At 39.0% G+C, this 13,139-nt stretch overlaps 1 protein-coding gene across 1 annotated transcript in view; it reads left to right on the forward strand.

Annotated features, from left to right (window-relative positions):
* Positions 1-568: 568 nt before the first annotated feature.
* Positions 569-13,139, forward strand: part of LOC111966397 (N-terminal EF-hand calcium-binding protein 1) — a 35,346-nt gene continuing 22,775 nt past the window's right edge. Inside the window, exons 1-2 of the mRNA XM_023990998.2 lie at positions 569-861; positions 6,340-6,364. Of these exons, the coding sequence (XP_023846766.1) occupies positions 742-861; positions 6,340-6,364 (145 nt within the window). The 5' untranslated portion in view covers positions 569-741. The remainder of the gene's footprint in view (positions 862-6,339; positions 6,365-13,139) is intronic.

A 13,139-nucleotide genomic window follows, 5' to 3' on the forward strand; every position in this document is an offset into this window, starting at 1 on the left:
AAAAGACATGATGCATTTGAGGATAGGCTAGCCCAAATGCTTTTTGTCTAATTGCTGCGGTTTGTGATGTAATTAATAAATGTGTAATTACTGTTAAATATAGGCATACAAAAACAAACACTTCTGTGCAATTTATATTTAACCTTAACCTTAATATACTGTATGAATAATATACAGCTTCAGACCAGCCTATAGGGGTATCCGAATGTTACATTTGTGTTGAACATTTTGTCATACCAACGACATAAAGTGCTCATTATTTTTCAGCTCTCTCTCTCTATCTATCACTCACACACATCATTATCATATAATTAAATAGAATAATTTTATATAATGATATAGATGCGGTCATATAATGTATCTCTACGATCATCATAACCTGCTTAATATGTCCTCCTTTTCAATTGCAGTTTATTCAAAAGCTCTCGTTAATTAGACAGGTTGGGTGGCATGGCCTTAAAAACTGTAAGCTACACAAGAGCTCGCCGGCAGATGGTGCATTCCACATATATTTTCATCAATAGCAATTCGCTCGTGACAGTGGAAAGGCGGGGCCGGAGTTTCTTATGTTGCCAAATCAAATTGATGTGCAAACTGGAGAGCAGCCTCCTCGAACAGAAAGCGAGGCGGTAGTCTATCGTCATATGAGCAGCATCAGAGGATAGACCACGGTCATCATAACCAGGACCAAGGACTGTCATTCATTCAGAGTTAATACATATCATCCAAAATATTTTCAAGATGCTGGCATGCACAGAAATGATCACCATATGTCTTCAGTCTGCTAAACATGACCACCACAGGAAACAGCAGCAGCTCCAGCAGAAGAACCAAAATCAAGGAATCTCTATCTTTCAAGATGTAAGTAGCCCAGTCTGCATCCATCGTCAATATAAAAAAAAATGGAAGCGTTTTACTGAGTATGTCGCATCATTTGACATAATTTGTTATCATGTGGTCAAAGTGCATAATGTGGTCATTATGCACTTTGATATTATATGCCAGGCAGCTGTCAAAGCGTTCAAAGATGCTGCAGGTCGACATATAAAAGTAGTCTATTTTAATGTAGGGCTAGCTTTAATCTGTTGAACCAACAAAAAAAGACATTAGAAATTATATCAAATAATGCTATAATGATTTTAAATTGCCTTTATTGCACTCTTGCATGTTATTATTAGATACCAAGGCGAGGGGTGTTTAAAGATCATTAGTGTGTGAAAATCATCTGATGTTAACAATACCACGAAATCTCACATCTAATTAACACGTCTGCTCGATGTGTTATTTATGACCCATAACAAAAAACGGCTATAGGCTCTGTTATGTATATATATATATAGCATATAATTTCGCCTACCGTTGGATCTCACATGGTCATAAGGGTCATGACATTGGTGGTAGAATGAATGAACGGATGATCAAAGGAATAAATTAATGAATGAATTAATAAAATACTCGCCAATTCACTAATTCAAGATCATCTTTGACATAATGCTTTTTTTCTTTGTTTAGTTTTCCTTTTTGTCGTTGTTGTAAAAAAAAATGTATGTGATATGTTTTTATAGTAGATCACATGAAAGAGGAGGACTATGGAAACCTTGCATGTCTGAAGTGTTTGGATTTTACTGCTATTAACTTGTCCTAGATTGACAATGGTCTGTTGAGGCATCTTGCCCAGACTTTGGCTTGGATTGGTCATGCTTGCCCCAGCAGCATAAAAATGCTCATTATTAATGTTACTAATGATGTAAACGAAAAAAGAGTAGCCTGTTCTGATAGGCCTGTAGCAAGAATTATTGGTCATGAATAATGTACAAAATAGCCAGCCTACAGTACACCATTGCCTTCATGTCCCTTTTCCGCAGTAAAACCAGTTCAATCTCTTTATAGAGTTCATGCTAAGGGGAATGTAGCCTACACTGTTCTGGTTAGTAACAGAAAATTCTTAATAAAATTTGATTTCAATAAATTAGGTGATGGAGAGCTTTTGCATACACATTTTGATGATATATTTGCCTTTAGGAAGGCTATTACATAATAAATACACCTATAATGAGTGAAAAGCATGATATTGTAACCAATGGAGAACTTTTGCGTGTGTATTTTAATTGTTAGCCTACAGGTAGGCTATTACGTAATAAGCATATGATGAAGAGAAGATGACACTGTAAGTAACCAATGACCCTCAACAGCATCACAGTCTTGTTGCCTCAGCCAGATATCCCTCCAATCGGATAGAACGATGAGCATTTTCCACATTTCATTGAGGCAGGTAATTGGCAAAGTGCAGTATAAGTGCACATTAAAGGACGAAATGCAATCGACTCCCATTCACTGAGTCCACTGTAATGTATGAGACGGCATCTCCAAAAAAGAAGCAACATTTCCTAAAGGCCTTTTCTATGGGTGGGTAGTGGATGTTCATCTATCCTGCAGTACTGTATCCTAATGAGTGCACATTGAGCAGTTTACATGCATAGAACAATCTGTGCTTGACGTCTAACCATATAAACCCGACAAGGTTGCTAATTTAATGTTCTCCAGCTAGACGAAGACCAACCCATTTAAAGCACAGTTGGCAGAACTAACAATTCGCTTGAATGACACATGCTGTTATTGCTGTATCAACACATGTATTGTTTTCCAGCTAGATTAAGCAGTTGAAGCCCAAAAACCCTCACAGTAATGCAAAAGGCAAAACTGTCTCACCTCAGTTTATGTGGTCTGGACAATTCTGTCACCATCTCAGGAAGTGTTTACAATCTGGCTGCCGGTAATGCCAAAGTCTGTTAGAAATGGATTGATCCAGGACATTTGTGTTGAGTCTACAGTGTGTGTTGAACCAAAGAAGAGATCGACAACCAGAGATTTAATGCGATGTCCACAAAGGAGAAGCAAGTTCTGAGAGACCCAGAGTCACGCCTCAGTTTATATCCAGAACAGAAAACAACAATATTTTTGTCATGACAGCAACAGTAAGAGTAAAATAATAAAACCAAGCCCAACAAATAGCCTACAATGGCGGGGCGTTAATGATATCTTAGGGTTTGTGGACAATAAGTTCCAAGTGCCTAGTGAAAGTCTTCACAGCGCTTCACAGTTGTCACATTTTGCTGCTTCAACCTTAACACTAGCAAGCTATTTATTGCATAGCATTAGAGTTGCATTTGATAGTTTGTTGAACGTTTGAACATGTAGACTAGAGACAATCAATATGGGACTATCCAATAAATTGGGGCTTAGGGTTCCGCTAATGATAATGACTAATAAAAAGTGAACAAAGTGTTAGTAGGTGTGTAAAAACCAGTAAGTATAAATATGTTAAAGATAAATAGTACTGTAGGCTAGGTCTGCATACAAAATATATAGCAAGAGTTGATACATTTTTTCATGTTCAAAATTATTTTCACTGCACATGGGGATGGGATTGTATACAGACATTTTGGCTACAGTAAAGAGCCGTCTTCAGTGTGTAAGCCTTTGTACTTCTACGTGTAAGCCTTCATGCATCTGTGTATGATCCCCTCCCCTACGTGCAATTGGCAGAACAATAGTTCACTTGAATGACACATGCTGTCATTGCTTCATCAACTACACCCCCCCCCCCCCCCCAGTGAATGTGGGAACTCTTTATGGCTGATGCTTACAGTGGTTGTTTTTCCCCTCGTTTAGTTTTCCCTCCGACTTAACGAGGGAACGACGCTGCACTCTCAGTACAGTGTTGCAGGGAAATGTTCCTACTTATTTATTCTGCCTTCTTCTCAAAGGACTCATTCGAGTTGATTAAGGGCTCTATTCAATCTCTATCGCTGAAGCGTTACAGATTGCGTGATAGAAATTTAAAGGTAATTCTGATTGAGCCGACATGCAGCATTTACCTGAAATGCAGCCTCCACAAACACCGAGACATTGCATTTAAATTTCAATCACGCTGTAACTCTGAACTTCCGCGATACGGATTGAATAGTTTCCTCTGCCTCTCTCTATGGTTTTATTGTCGGTGATGCACATTGCGCTGAAGGTTTCCAGGTTGGTTCACTACATTTTGCTGAGTAGGCTAGTAAGAGTTCATGATAAACAAGCTTCAAGACATGTTGCACAACACAATTTTTGTTTCGAGCTTAATATTTCCATCTGAAGGACTCATGTTGTGTGAGTGGTTAAAACCCTACATTGGGGTATAATCTGTTGACCTGGATAAGAATCAGCAGGACAGGCTCACAGTTTGTCACCATGTGGAATGTCTGAGGGTCAGTTGGTAGATACCATATCAGCCCCTCATGACATGGACAAAAATGTCCACAGGAGGTTTCTGAGACCTGCACTGTGAGATGCTTAAACAACCTTTTATAGGACAGTTCAAATGTAATTTACATAGATATGCACCAGGGTTGGGGTCAATTCCACTTCAAGTCATGAAGCAAACTGAAATTATAATTACAGTTACAATATTCCTCATTGAAAAGCAATGGAAATTGGATTTGGAATTTCAGTTTACTTCCTGAACGGACTGAATTGAAATTAAACTCAACCCTTATAGCAGGGGTGTCAAACTCATTCCACAGAGGGCCGAGTGTCTGCGGGTTTTTGGTTTTTCCTTTCAATTAAGACCTAGAAAACCAGGTGAGGGGAGTTCCTTACTAATTAGTGACCTTAACTCATCAATCAAGTACAAGGGTGGAGCGAAAACCTGTAGACACAGCCCTCCACAGAATGAGTTTGACATATGCTTTATAGGCACCCCAAAATAGCTAGCAGGACATATCAACCATTAGAACTTACCCACTGGGCACAGCCTTCAATTCAATGTGTATTCCACAATGGTTCACAGTCATTTCATTGAAATGATGTGGAAACAACATTGATTCAACCAGTGTGTGCCCAGTGGGTACCAACCATTAAGCTAGAGTTGAACAATGTTGGGAGTTAAGGAGCTGGTCTTAGGTGTTTTATGAGACAGTTATTTACTATGGGATGCTCAGTAGATCTCACTTGAATGAAGGTAAAATTTTGTTTTAAATGGACACCTAGCAGTGCATGTCTTGGCTCCACAGCCGAGTGTGTTTGATAGGTAGCCATTATGAACCTGTGTGCAAAGCTCTCAATGCTGCACTCAGCCAACCATTGGACTCTAGGTCTTTGAGTGGATTTTGTACTGACTTAAATACACATAGGAGTTTCAATGGTTATAGAGCTGATTTTATTGGACGAAGTGTCACCAACGTAACACTTGATGAAGGGCCTGATTGGCCAGAGTGCTAACACAACATTCGGGCCCTCATTTGTGCAAATATTTTCCCTGCGGTGCTTCAGCCTGGTCTCAGAGCGAAAAGTATTGTATTTGACAAAATCAGCTCCACTCCATTTAGTATCACATGTTACTTTACATTTGGTTACGTTACATTGGCCGACATAAATCCTGGCCACTCAAATTAGTATGATATGTTACGTTTGGTATGACAATAGGTTACTTAATGGCGAAAACAAAAGAAGGGTGGTTGGTCTGGGTGGATGGGTAAGCGTATAACACAAATGTCTAGCAACCTAAAGGTTGAGGGTTTCAATCTCATCACAGACAACTTTTAATATATCATGCTAAATCAGTCGAACGTAATATATCATGCTAAATCAGTCGAACGTAATATATCATACTAAATGTGTCAAAGCAAACTGGTGAGATCAAGACGTAGTATACTATACATCCTACAATTCGTGTCATATTGTACGACTGCTATTACATTGGTAGGGCAATGTAATGTAACCAAGCGTAAAGTAGCATATCATACTAAATGGAATGGCACAGAATCTAATACGTTTTGCTCTGAGACCAGGTTGAGTGCTTAGGCAACCTTTCCGGAACAGCTCGATTACAGTGTTGCCTGGTAAAAGACCAATGTTCCTCAAAATGACCAAGAATCATTTGCCTAGCAAATGACCAACTTTCCTCCAGAGCTGCATCCTGCTAAACATTTATGTCACCGATTATCATTTCCTGAGATGACATCTCTCTCAGATATAAATGCTTGCAGATATTATAGTTAATCTTTAATGTTTTCTTGTGCACCAACGCAGTATGCCAAAACATTTATTATGATATTATACGTGGTCTCTGAATCATAAATACATTATCTTCCTAACGTGCCCCACAGTTCTTTTCCATCCTGGTTTATTTGTCAAGGTAGAATCTCACCCTTATATTTTGTGTACAATTTTCCACACAATGCAGTTTTCCAGATTTTTTGTGCCACTTTTACTGCATGTTTCACAGTGTTGTCATTTGCTTTAAACATGAATTATGTAGATTGTTTGATTTAATGTTTGTTGTTTTTTCATTTGCAGATATTTCGCCGTGCAGACAAAAACGGTGAGTACAATTTATGCTATTAATAAGATGGTCGCACAAAGGATTTGCTTTCATGGTTTTTCAAATGGCCTCCTTGCATAAACTGTATGTGTCTGCAACGTGGTCTCAGAGCATTTGGTAGTATTCTGTAAATCCGAGACTCTCCATTTAGTATGATATGTTACGTTTCATATGTATGTATTCATTTGTGGATGTCCATCATCCATTTCGCATGATATGTTACGAATTACAATTCGTATGATATGTTATGAATTGCAATTCTTAAGATATGTTACGAATTCCAATTTCTTGTGGCTAACGTTAGCTTGGTGTCTAACGGTAGCTAGGCTAGGGTTTATGGGTTAAGGTTAGGGTTAGGGTTAAGGCCAGGGTTAAGGTTAAGGTTAGGGTTAGGAGTTAGGTTAAAGGGTTAATTAAGGTTAGGGTGAAGGTTTGGGTTAGGAGTTAGGTTCAATTAAGGTTAGGGGAAGAGTTAGCTAAGTAGTTGCAAAGTAGCACCCTCCTTTCGTTTTTTCCTTACGTATGTAACCTTATGTAACCATACCAAACGTAACATATCATACTAATTTGATTGTCCCAGGTTTACGGTTACTACAGTATGTTATATCTAATCTATGAGACCAGTCTGGTGACTCAGTAGGTTTACTCTTACAGTACTTCATGTAAGTGTTGGTTAGTGGTAATATTGTCTTATTATCATCAAAATGGAAAATAGAATTAGCAAGGGTTTAAAATGCAATGGTTAATAACTGATTTCTGAAAAATCTTGAATTAGAACAAAAAGCTGTAGTCTAACGCTCTTCTTGATATTACCAATCATTAAAAACATCCTTCATTGTTTGGGGCTCTCCATCTTAAAGGAGCAATTTTAGTTTATTGTAGGCACAGCAAATGAGGGACTGTGATAACTTCGTTTTGAGAGACTGGTTAGATTAAAATCTAAAGCCTAGGGTAATGTTCATCGGGTAATGTTCATTCTTGTTCATCAGATACAAAAGCAGCAGAGCCTTATCTATCTACTTTGCTGATATCTTTCTCAGACTTGGGAGCAAAATCTTGCAGCGATGGCAAAGGGGCGGTCGGTTTTATGTATGAAACATGAGGATTGACAGGCCAGGCCTTGTGGAGATTCAGGGATTCGGTGGATCCCCTTGACTGAGCCTATCCACCATGCAATGCTCAAGTCAGGCATCTAGTCTGTTGTATAAATTGTCAGTGGAAAACAACCAGAACACTACTTATGTGTTTTTGGACTGTATTGTTTGAGATTTGACCTGTTATCGGAAAACCCCAGACAGATAATTTGCTGTTGCTTTGTCATATCTTGTGCAAACATGGAAGAAAGAAACATGGTTGGAAAAACAACAGAAATAGACCTGAAACAGTTATTGAGTGAAATGAAATGCAGCACAAACCAATAGCATACTAGACTATAGCAGCCATGTTCCAACACCTTTAAACAAAATGGTTTCCCTGGTTTTAGATTTGTTTTAACTTGATTTATTTGTGATTCAAACATAAAGTCTTTAAGTGAGTGCTGTCACTGAACTCCACGGGGACAACACATTGAAACGTTTGGCTTTTGGACAGTGACAAATAGGCATTTGTGTTTCCTCATGTTTTATTCATGCCTTGCATTAGAGCGTAATGGGATGTGAAATGTAATAAGGATGGTGATTAATGCATGTATGAACGCAGGACAGCTTTATCTGGAGAGCGTTGTTATATAACAGAGTGTTAATGATGCAATACATACTCCCTTGAGCAAAGGTCATCCAAGGACACTCGCGAATCTCACTTGGGCTATTTCTTATTTTGTCTTTCCTGGATTCCTCGCAACCGCTCTTCTCGCCTCCTTCTCAAAATGCATTACAGCAGAAGGCCTGGGCGGAGGGACCTTGGATCTTCTCCTCCAATATGGACAGAAGGAGGCAAATAGGATGCGAGGAATCACAGAAACAAACCCATTGGTCGATCATGTCATTCAAGACATGCAGCCCTAAAATATGCCCTTTTGCTGGTCAGTGAGATGGGCTGTTGTGTATAGGAGAGGCAGAGAATGTACAATACTGACGTCCAGGAGAAAAGATGGACTCTTGCCTTATTATAGATTTGACCCGTCTCTGCCAGAGAGTGACTCTTTGCCTCTGTAGAATAACAGAAGAGCAGCATCTTGTAGCAAGTAGTGAACTAAACCTGTGACTTGGGTTGGACATTGGTATGGAATACATTGCAATAATGAGCCTAGCATTTAACATTAACATGTCGGATGCTGTCTAGCTCCTTAACAACCTGAATTTTTATCCTCCCGAAAAAACATAAATGAGTTGCTTTTTTCACTTTGCTGTAAAAACAGAACTTGAGTGTGTGTGTGTGTTGCACTAGTTATCTTCAATTTGCAGTAAAACAAAGCCTTCCATGGTTTTCATCTAACTCGCTGAGCCGCGCACCCTGGAGGAAGATGTATGCTTCTGAGCAACACTAAGTGGGCCGCCATGATACGCCGTGAGCACTGCAGATTTACCACATTATGAGAGCTGGCTACTTGCCATAGCAAGTCATTCTCCCTATGCTATTGCAATGAATAATGGACTTTCTTAAGGAGCTCAACGATCCGCCATTTTCTCGGTTTGATCCAATGCAATATCATAATGTGTTTAACAGGATGAGGTCCACTTTTTCAGGATTGTTAAATTGGGCTATGATAAAGTGAACAGTTAAAGTGATCTGCTCATCAAATGAAGGGCTTTAACGAAATGCCTTAGGTGCCTTAGACATGTTTTTCTGAGGGCCAACTGGCACCTTAGTCCCTATATAGTGCAGCTATTTTGGTCAAAACTAGTGCACTATGTAGGGACTTGCCCTTTGAGACGCATATTATCGAGTCTGAAGACCAAGAGAGAGACTTAGCTATGGACAAATCATAACTTGAAATACTTGTGCATATTTGCATGAAAAATCCAGTTATGAGCATAAAAATTGATGTCTATTGAAATGACAATGCCCTTAAATACAAACGTACATACATTTGTTCACTTATTGTACTTGGCTGTGGTCAAATCCCTAAGACAGTGTATGGATATGTATTTTTGCTTACTTAGGTATTTTACTTTATTGCTGTTTAATCCACTTTTGAATTGTTTTATGATACATCAAAACATTCGATTCTCTACCGGAGTCTGGTCTAGTGGTCTAGTGTAGTGCTGCTGCCTCTGGACCACGCATTGCCACTTATGGTATGGGTTCAAACACTGCCTGCAGCTTCATATCTATGTCTACCCCTCTCACTCATGACTTTCTACCTCAGTACATAGAAAAACACTTAAAAACCTTGTATTGTTGTATTGCTGTGTTTTTTTAAAGGTGTTTTCAGGATGAATGGGACTCTATGGTGATACTGACTACACACAAAATGACTATCAAATATTATTTATGTTTGAAATAAATATGTATTCAAAAAAAGTATTGGGGATTCGACTACAGCCATGGTAAGTGGAGAAATAATGTAAGGTTGTATTTTGGTTGGAAGATATCTTTCAAATTATAAGTTGCTGTATAAAATGTATTAAAGGATTAACTTCATATGACCTGGACAGGCAGAAACTCTGGTCGGGGCCCAGTATTCATAACACATTCCACACGGCACGACATATTCTCTTGAATCATACTTAATGTCACTAAGTGTTGTCATAGCCAATGGATGTATTTGCATAGCAGGTGTATGTTGTCCATCACATGAGTTGATGGGCAGCATCAATTTACAGGTGTGACAGGTGTGTGGGTGAGGGCATGTGTGTTGTCTGTACTCAAGCCTCTACATTTTCCAGACAAGAAGAGAACTTCATCCATTCAGGTTTGTTCATTTTGGCTCTGACTTAGTTTTTTATGTAAGAAACAATGAGAAACAGTGAAATATTTGTTGAATTGATTCATTTCAATAGATAGACGAATCATTTTATATTAAACTGATTATGGCAAGAATAGGCTGAGTATGGCAGTAGTCATGTAAACACATTATTCTGATTATCTTAATCGGCGTGAGGTCATAATAAAGTAAGTATAACAAAGTAAGCATACAGCGATTACAACACCTAGATTTGTTTATCAATCGTTCTAATAATAGGACATGTAAACAACTTAATCAGAGTTCCTGCTGTGCATTCAACCTGGTCTCATAGACTAGACGTAACATAGTAAATATACATTTAAGGACACTCAAATTAGTATCATATGTTACGTTTGGATACTAAGGCAGAAGGTTATTTAAGGCAAAAACAAAAGGCGAGTGGCTGGTCAGGATGGGTGGGTGGGTATAGGAATGTCTAGCAACCCAAAGGTTGTGTGTTTGAGTGTCATCATGGACAATTTTAGCTAATTAGTCAACCTTGCAACTAATTACAACTTTTTAGCTACTTTACAAGTACTTAACATGTTAGTTAACCCTAACCCTAACCGTAGCCCTTTAACCTAACTCCTAACCTTAACCTCTAGCCTAGCTAACATTAGCAACCTAGCTAACGTTAGCATTTTCCACCTAGCTAACATTAGTGTTAGTCACCTAGCCACTAGCTATCGTTAGCAACAACAAATTGGAATTGGTCGCTGTGATAGAACGTTTATTTTGATGATTTTCTGTATTTTTCAGTTCCATCAGGTAGCCTGATTATCAGATGTGTCCATGTAAACAGGGTTATTAAGGAGATCGTTCTTCTTGCAAAGCATGTAAACATTTTAATCAAACTGTTACATTAATTTGAGTATTCACAATAGTTGTGTGCATGTAAATGTAGTTATTGAGTGACAATAACACATACCATGTTGTGCTAATATTGATGCATGTCTTGAATTGGCTGACTTAAAATGGAATTGAACCCTGGTTAATTTGATTGTCTGATTTACTATGCTGTTGCAACAGGAAATAATCAGAATGACAACTCTTTATCGTTGAAGAATATCGAAGCTCACACACCAGTACAGAAGGGGAAGACATGAATAAATCAGAGACAAACAGCTCTTCAGTAGCTGATCGTTTAGAACACCTCTCCACTGCCTCCTGTGCAATCAACATCATCCTGGGTCTCCCCACCAATGTGTGCGTCCTGTGGCTAATAGTGACCGGAGCGGGAGGAACGATGGCCTCACAGTTCTTCACTCTCAACCTGACCGTGTCTGAAATCCTCTACTGCCTGTTTTCTCTTGTCAGATTTCTCTGCAAGCTCATCCAAACAACTGCAGTTCCATATATTGAGGCATTTTCAATTGGTTTATTGCACACTGGCCGACCTCTGTTTCAATGCTGCATCTGTGTGGAGCGCTACCTGGCTGTGGTCCGACCTGTTTTCTTCCTGAAATACAAACCCCTCAGATACAGGGTGGGGTGTTGTGGTGTTGCCTGGCTGATTGTGCTTGGGTCCTCTTTGTTCTGTATGGTTCCGCTTAAATTGTCTTTACTCAGAAGCCTATTCAACTATGCTATCTTGGTTCAGGACCTCATCCTGATGTTTGTGGTGTCATTCTGCTGCCTGTCAGTTGTCAGGGCTCTGAAACAGCCTGGGCTGGGAGACGGGGACAGAGAGAGGGAGAGGACAAACAGCATGAAGATGAGGGCGTTTAAGATCATTTGGATTATCCTGGTGGCTATGATGGTGAATTACCTCCTACTTTTCTATTGGAGGAGACTCAATGAGTCATTCAGCAGTTTAACCATTGGTGACTAGATAGCTTGTGACCAAAGTTGAAAAAGTTACAACTTTAGGCAAGTGATCAGTGATTTGGTTGTTTTGTTTATCACAAATGCATTCACTGTATTAAAAAAACTATAATGGCATGTTAGTAGTTATTACTCTGTAGATTACTCCTCCGATTTCTATTTCCCAATAAAGATTCAAACTGAACTACACATGCTTGTCTGTCTTCTTAGATTACAATACATGCATCATTTTAAAGGGTTGTGAGTATTTTATGGAACCAACATTTATACTGTACATTGAAACTATGGAAAATGACTAGCCTATAGGACCTCCTCATGTAAATATGACTCATCTTTATAATGGATTCTTATTGGAGACATTGTTAACTAACTAATAAGGATGGATTAGTGCAGCTTTTTCATGATGGTCGCTGATCAATTGGTGAAGGAAGGACAATTGAGTTGCCAATGCCACCAATTCCAGTTGACAGTTCGAGTATACTGGGACATGAGATGCTTTAAGCTTTCTGGCTATGATACTGATATATCTAGTGTCCCCTTAAAACTAGGCTGGTTATGGGGCTTATGAATTATTGAATGTGCTGCTTTGGTCCAGACTCTGAGAATCCGTTTTTGTCTGCCTTGCTTTAGCAGACCCTCAAAGAAATGTGTTCCTAGTAGGATATGGTTAGAGACACAGTGTTGTAGTGGGGATTGCTTTGATTTATGCCAGGGCTTTCCAACCTTGTTCCTGTAGAGCTACCTTCCTGTAGGTTTTCACTAGAACCCTAATCTAGCGTACCTGATTCTAATAGTTAGCTGGTTAATAAGTTGAATCAGGTAAATTGCAACTGGGGTTGGAGCGAAAACCTTCAGGAGGATAGCTCTCCAGGAACTCTTACCAGCAGTGGTTTAATATAGACTTTTCAGCCACAAAATGTTTTGAAGGAAAGGAAATGTAATTAATTTATTCCTTAATATTATAGGTTGCCATGGCGCCGTGAGGCCAGCTAGGCATAGAGCTCCTGCAAATGTGTTTTTCTGTGTTTTTTTATAACAACAATATTGAATCAACTTTTTATTTTG

Source organism: Salvelinus sp. IW2-2015, linkage group LG7, assembly GCF_002910315.2.
Source record: "Salvelinus sp. IW2-2015 linkage group LG7, ASM291031v2, whole genome shotgun sequence".
NCBI classification, from domain to species: Eukaryota; Metazoa; Chordata; class Actinopteri; order Salmoniformes; family Salmonidae; genus Salvelinus; species Salvelinus sp. IW2-2015.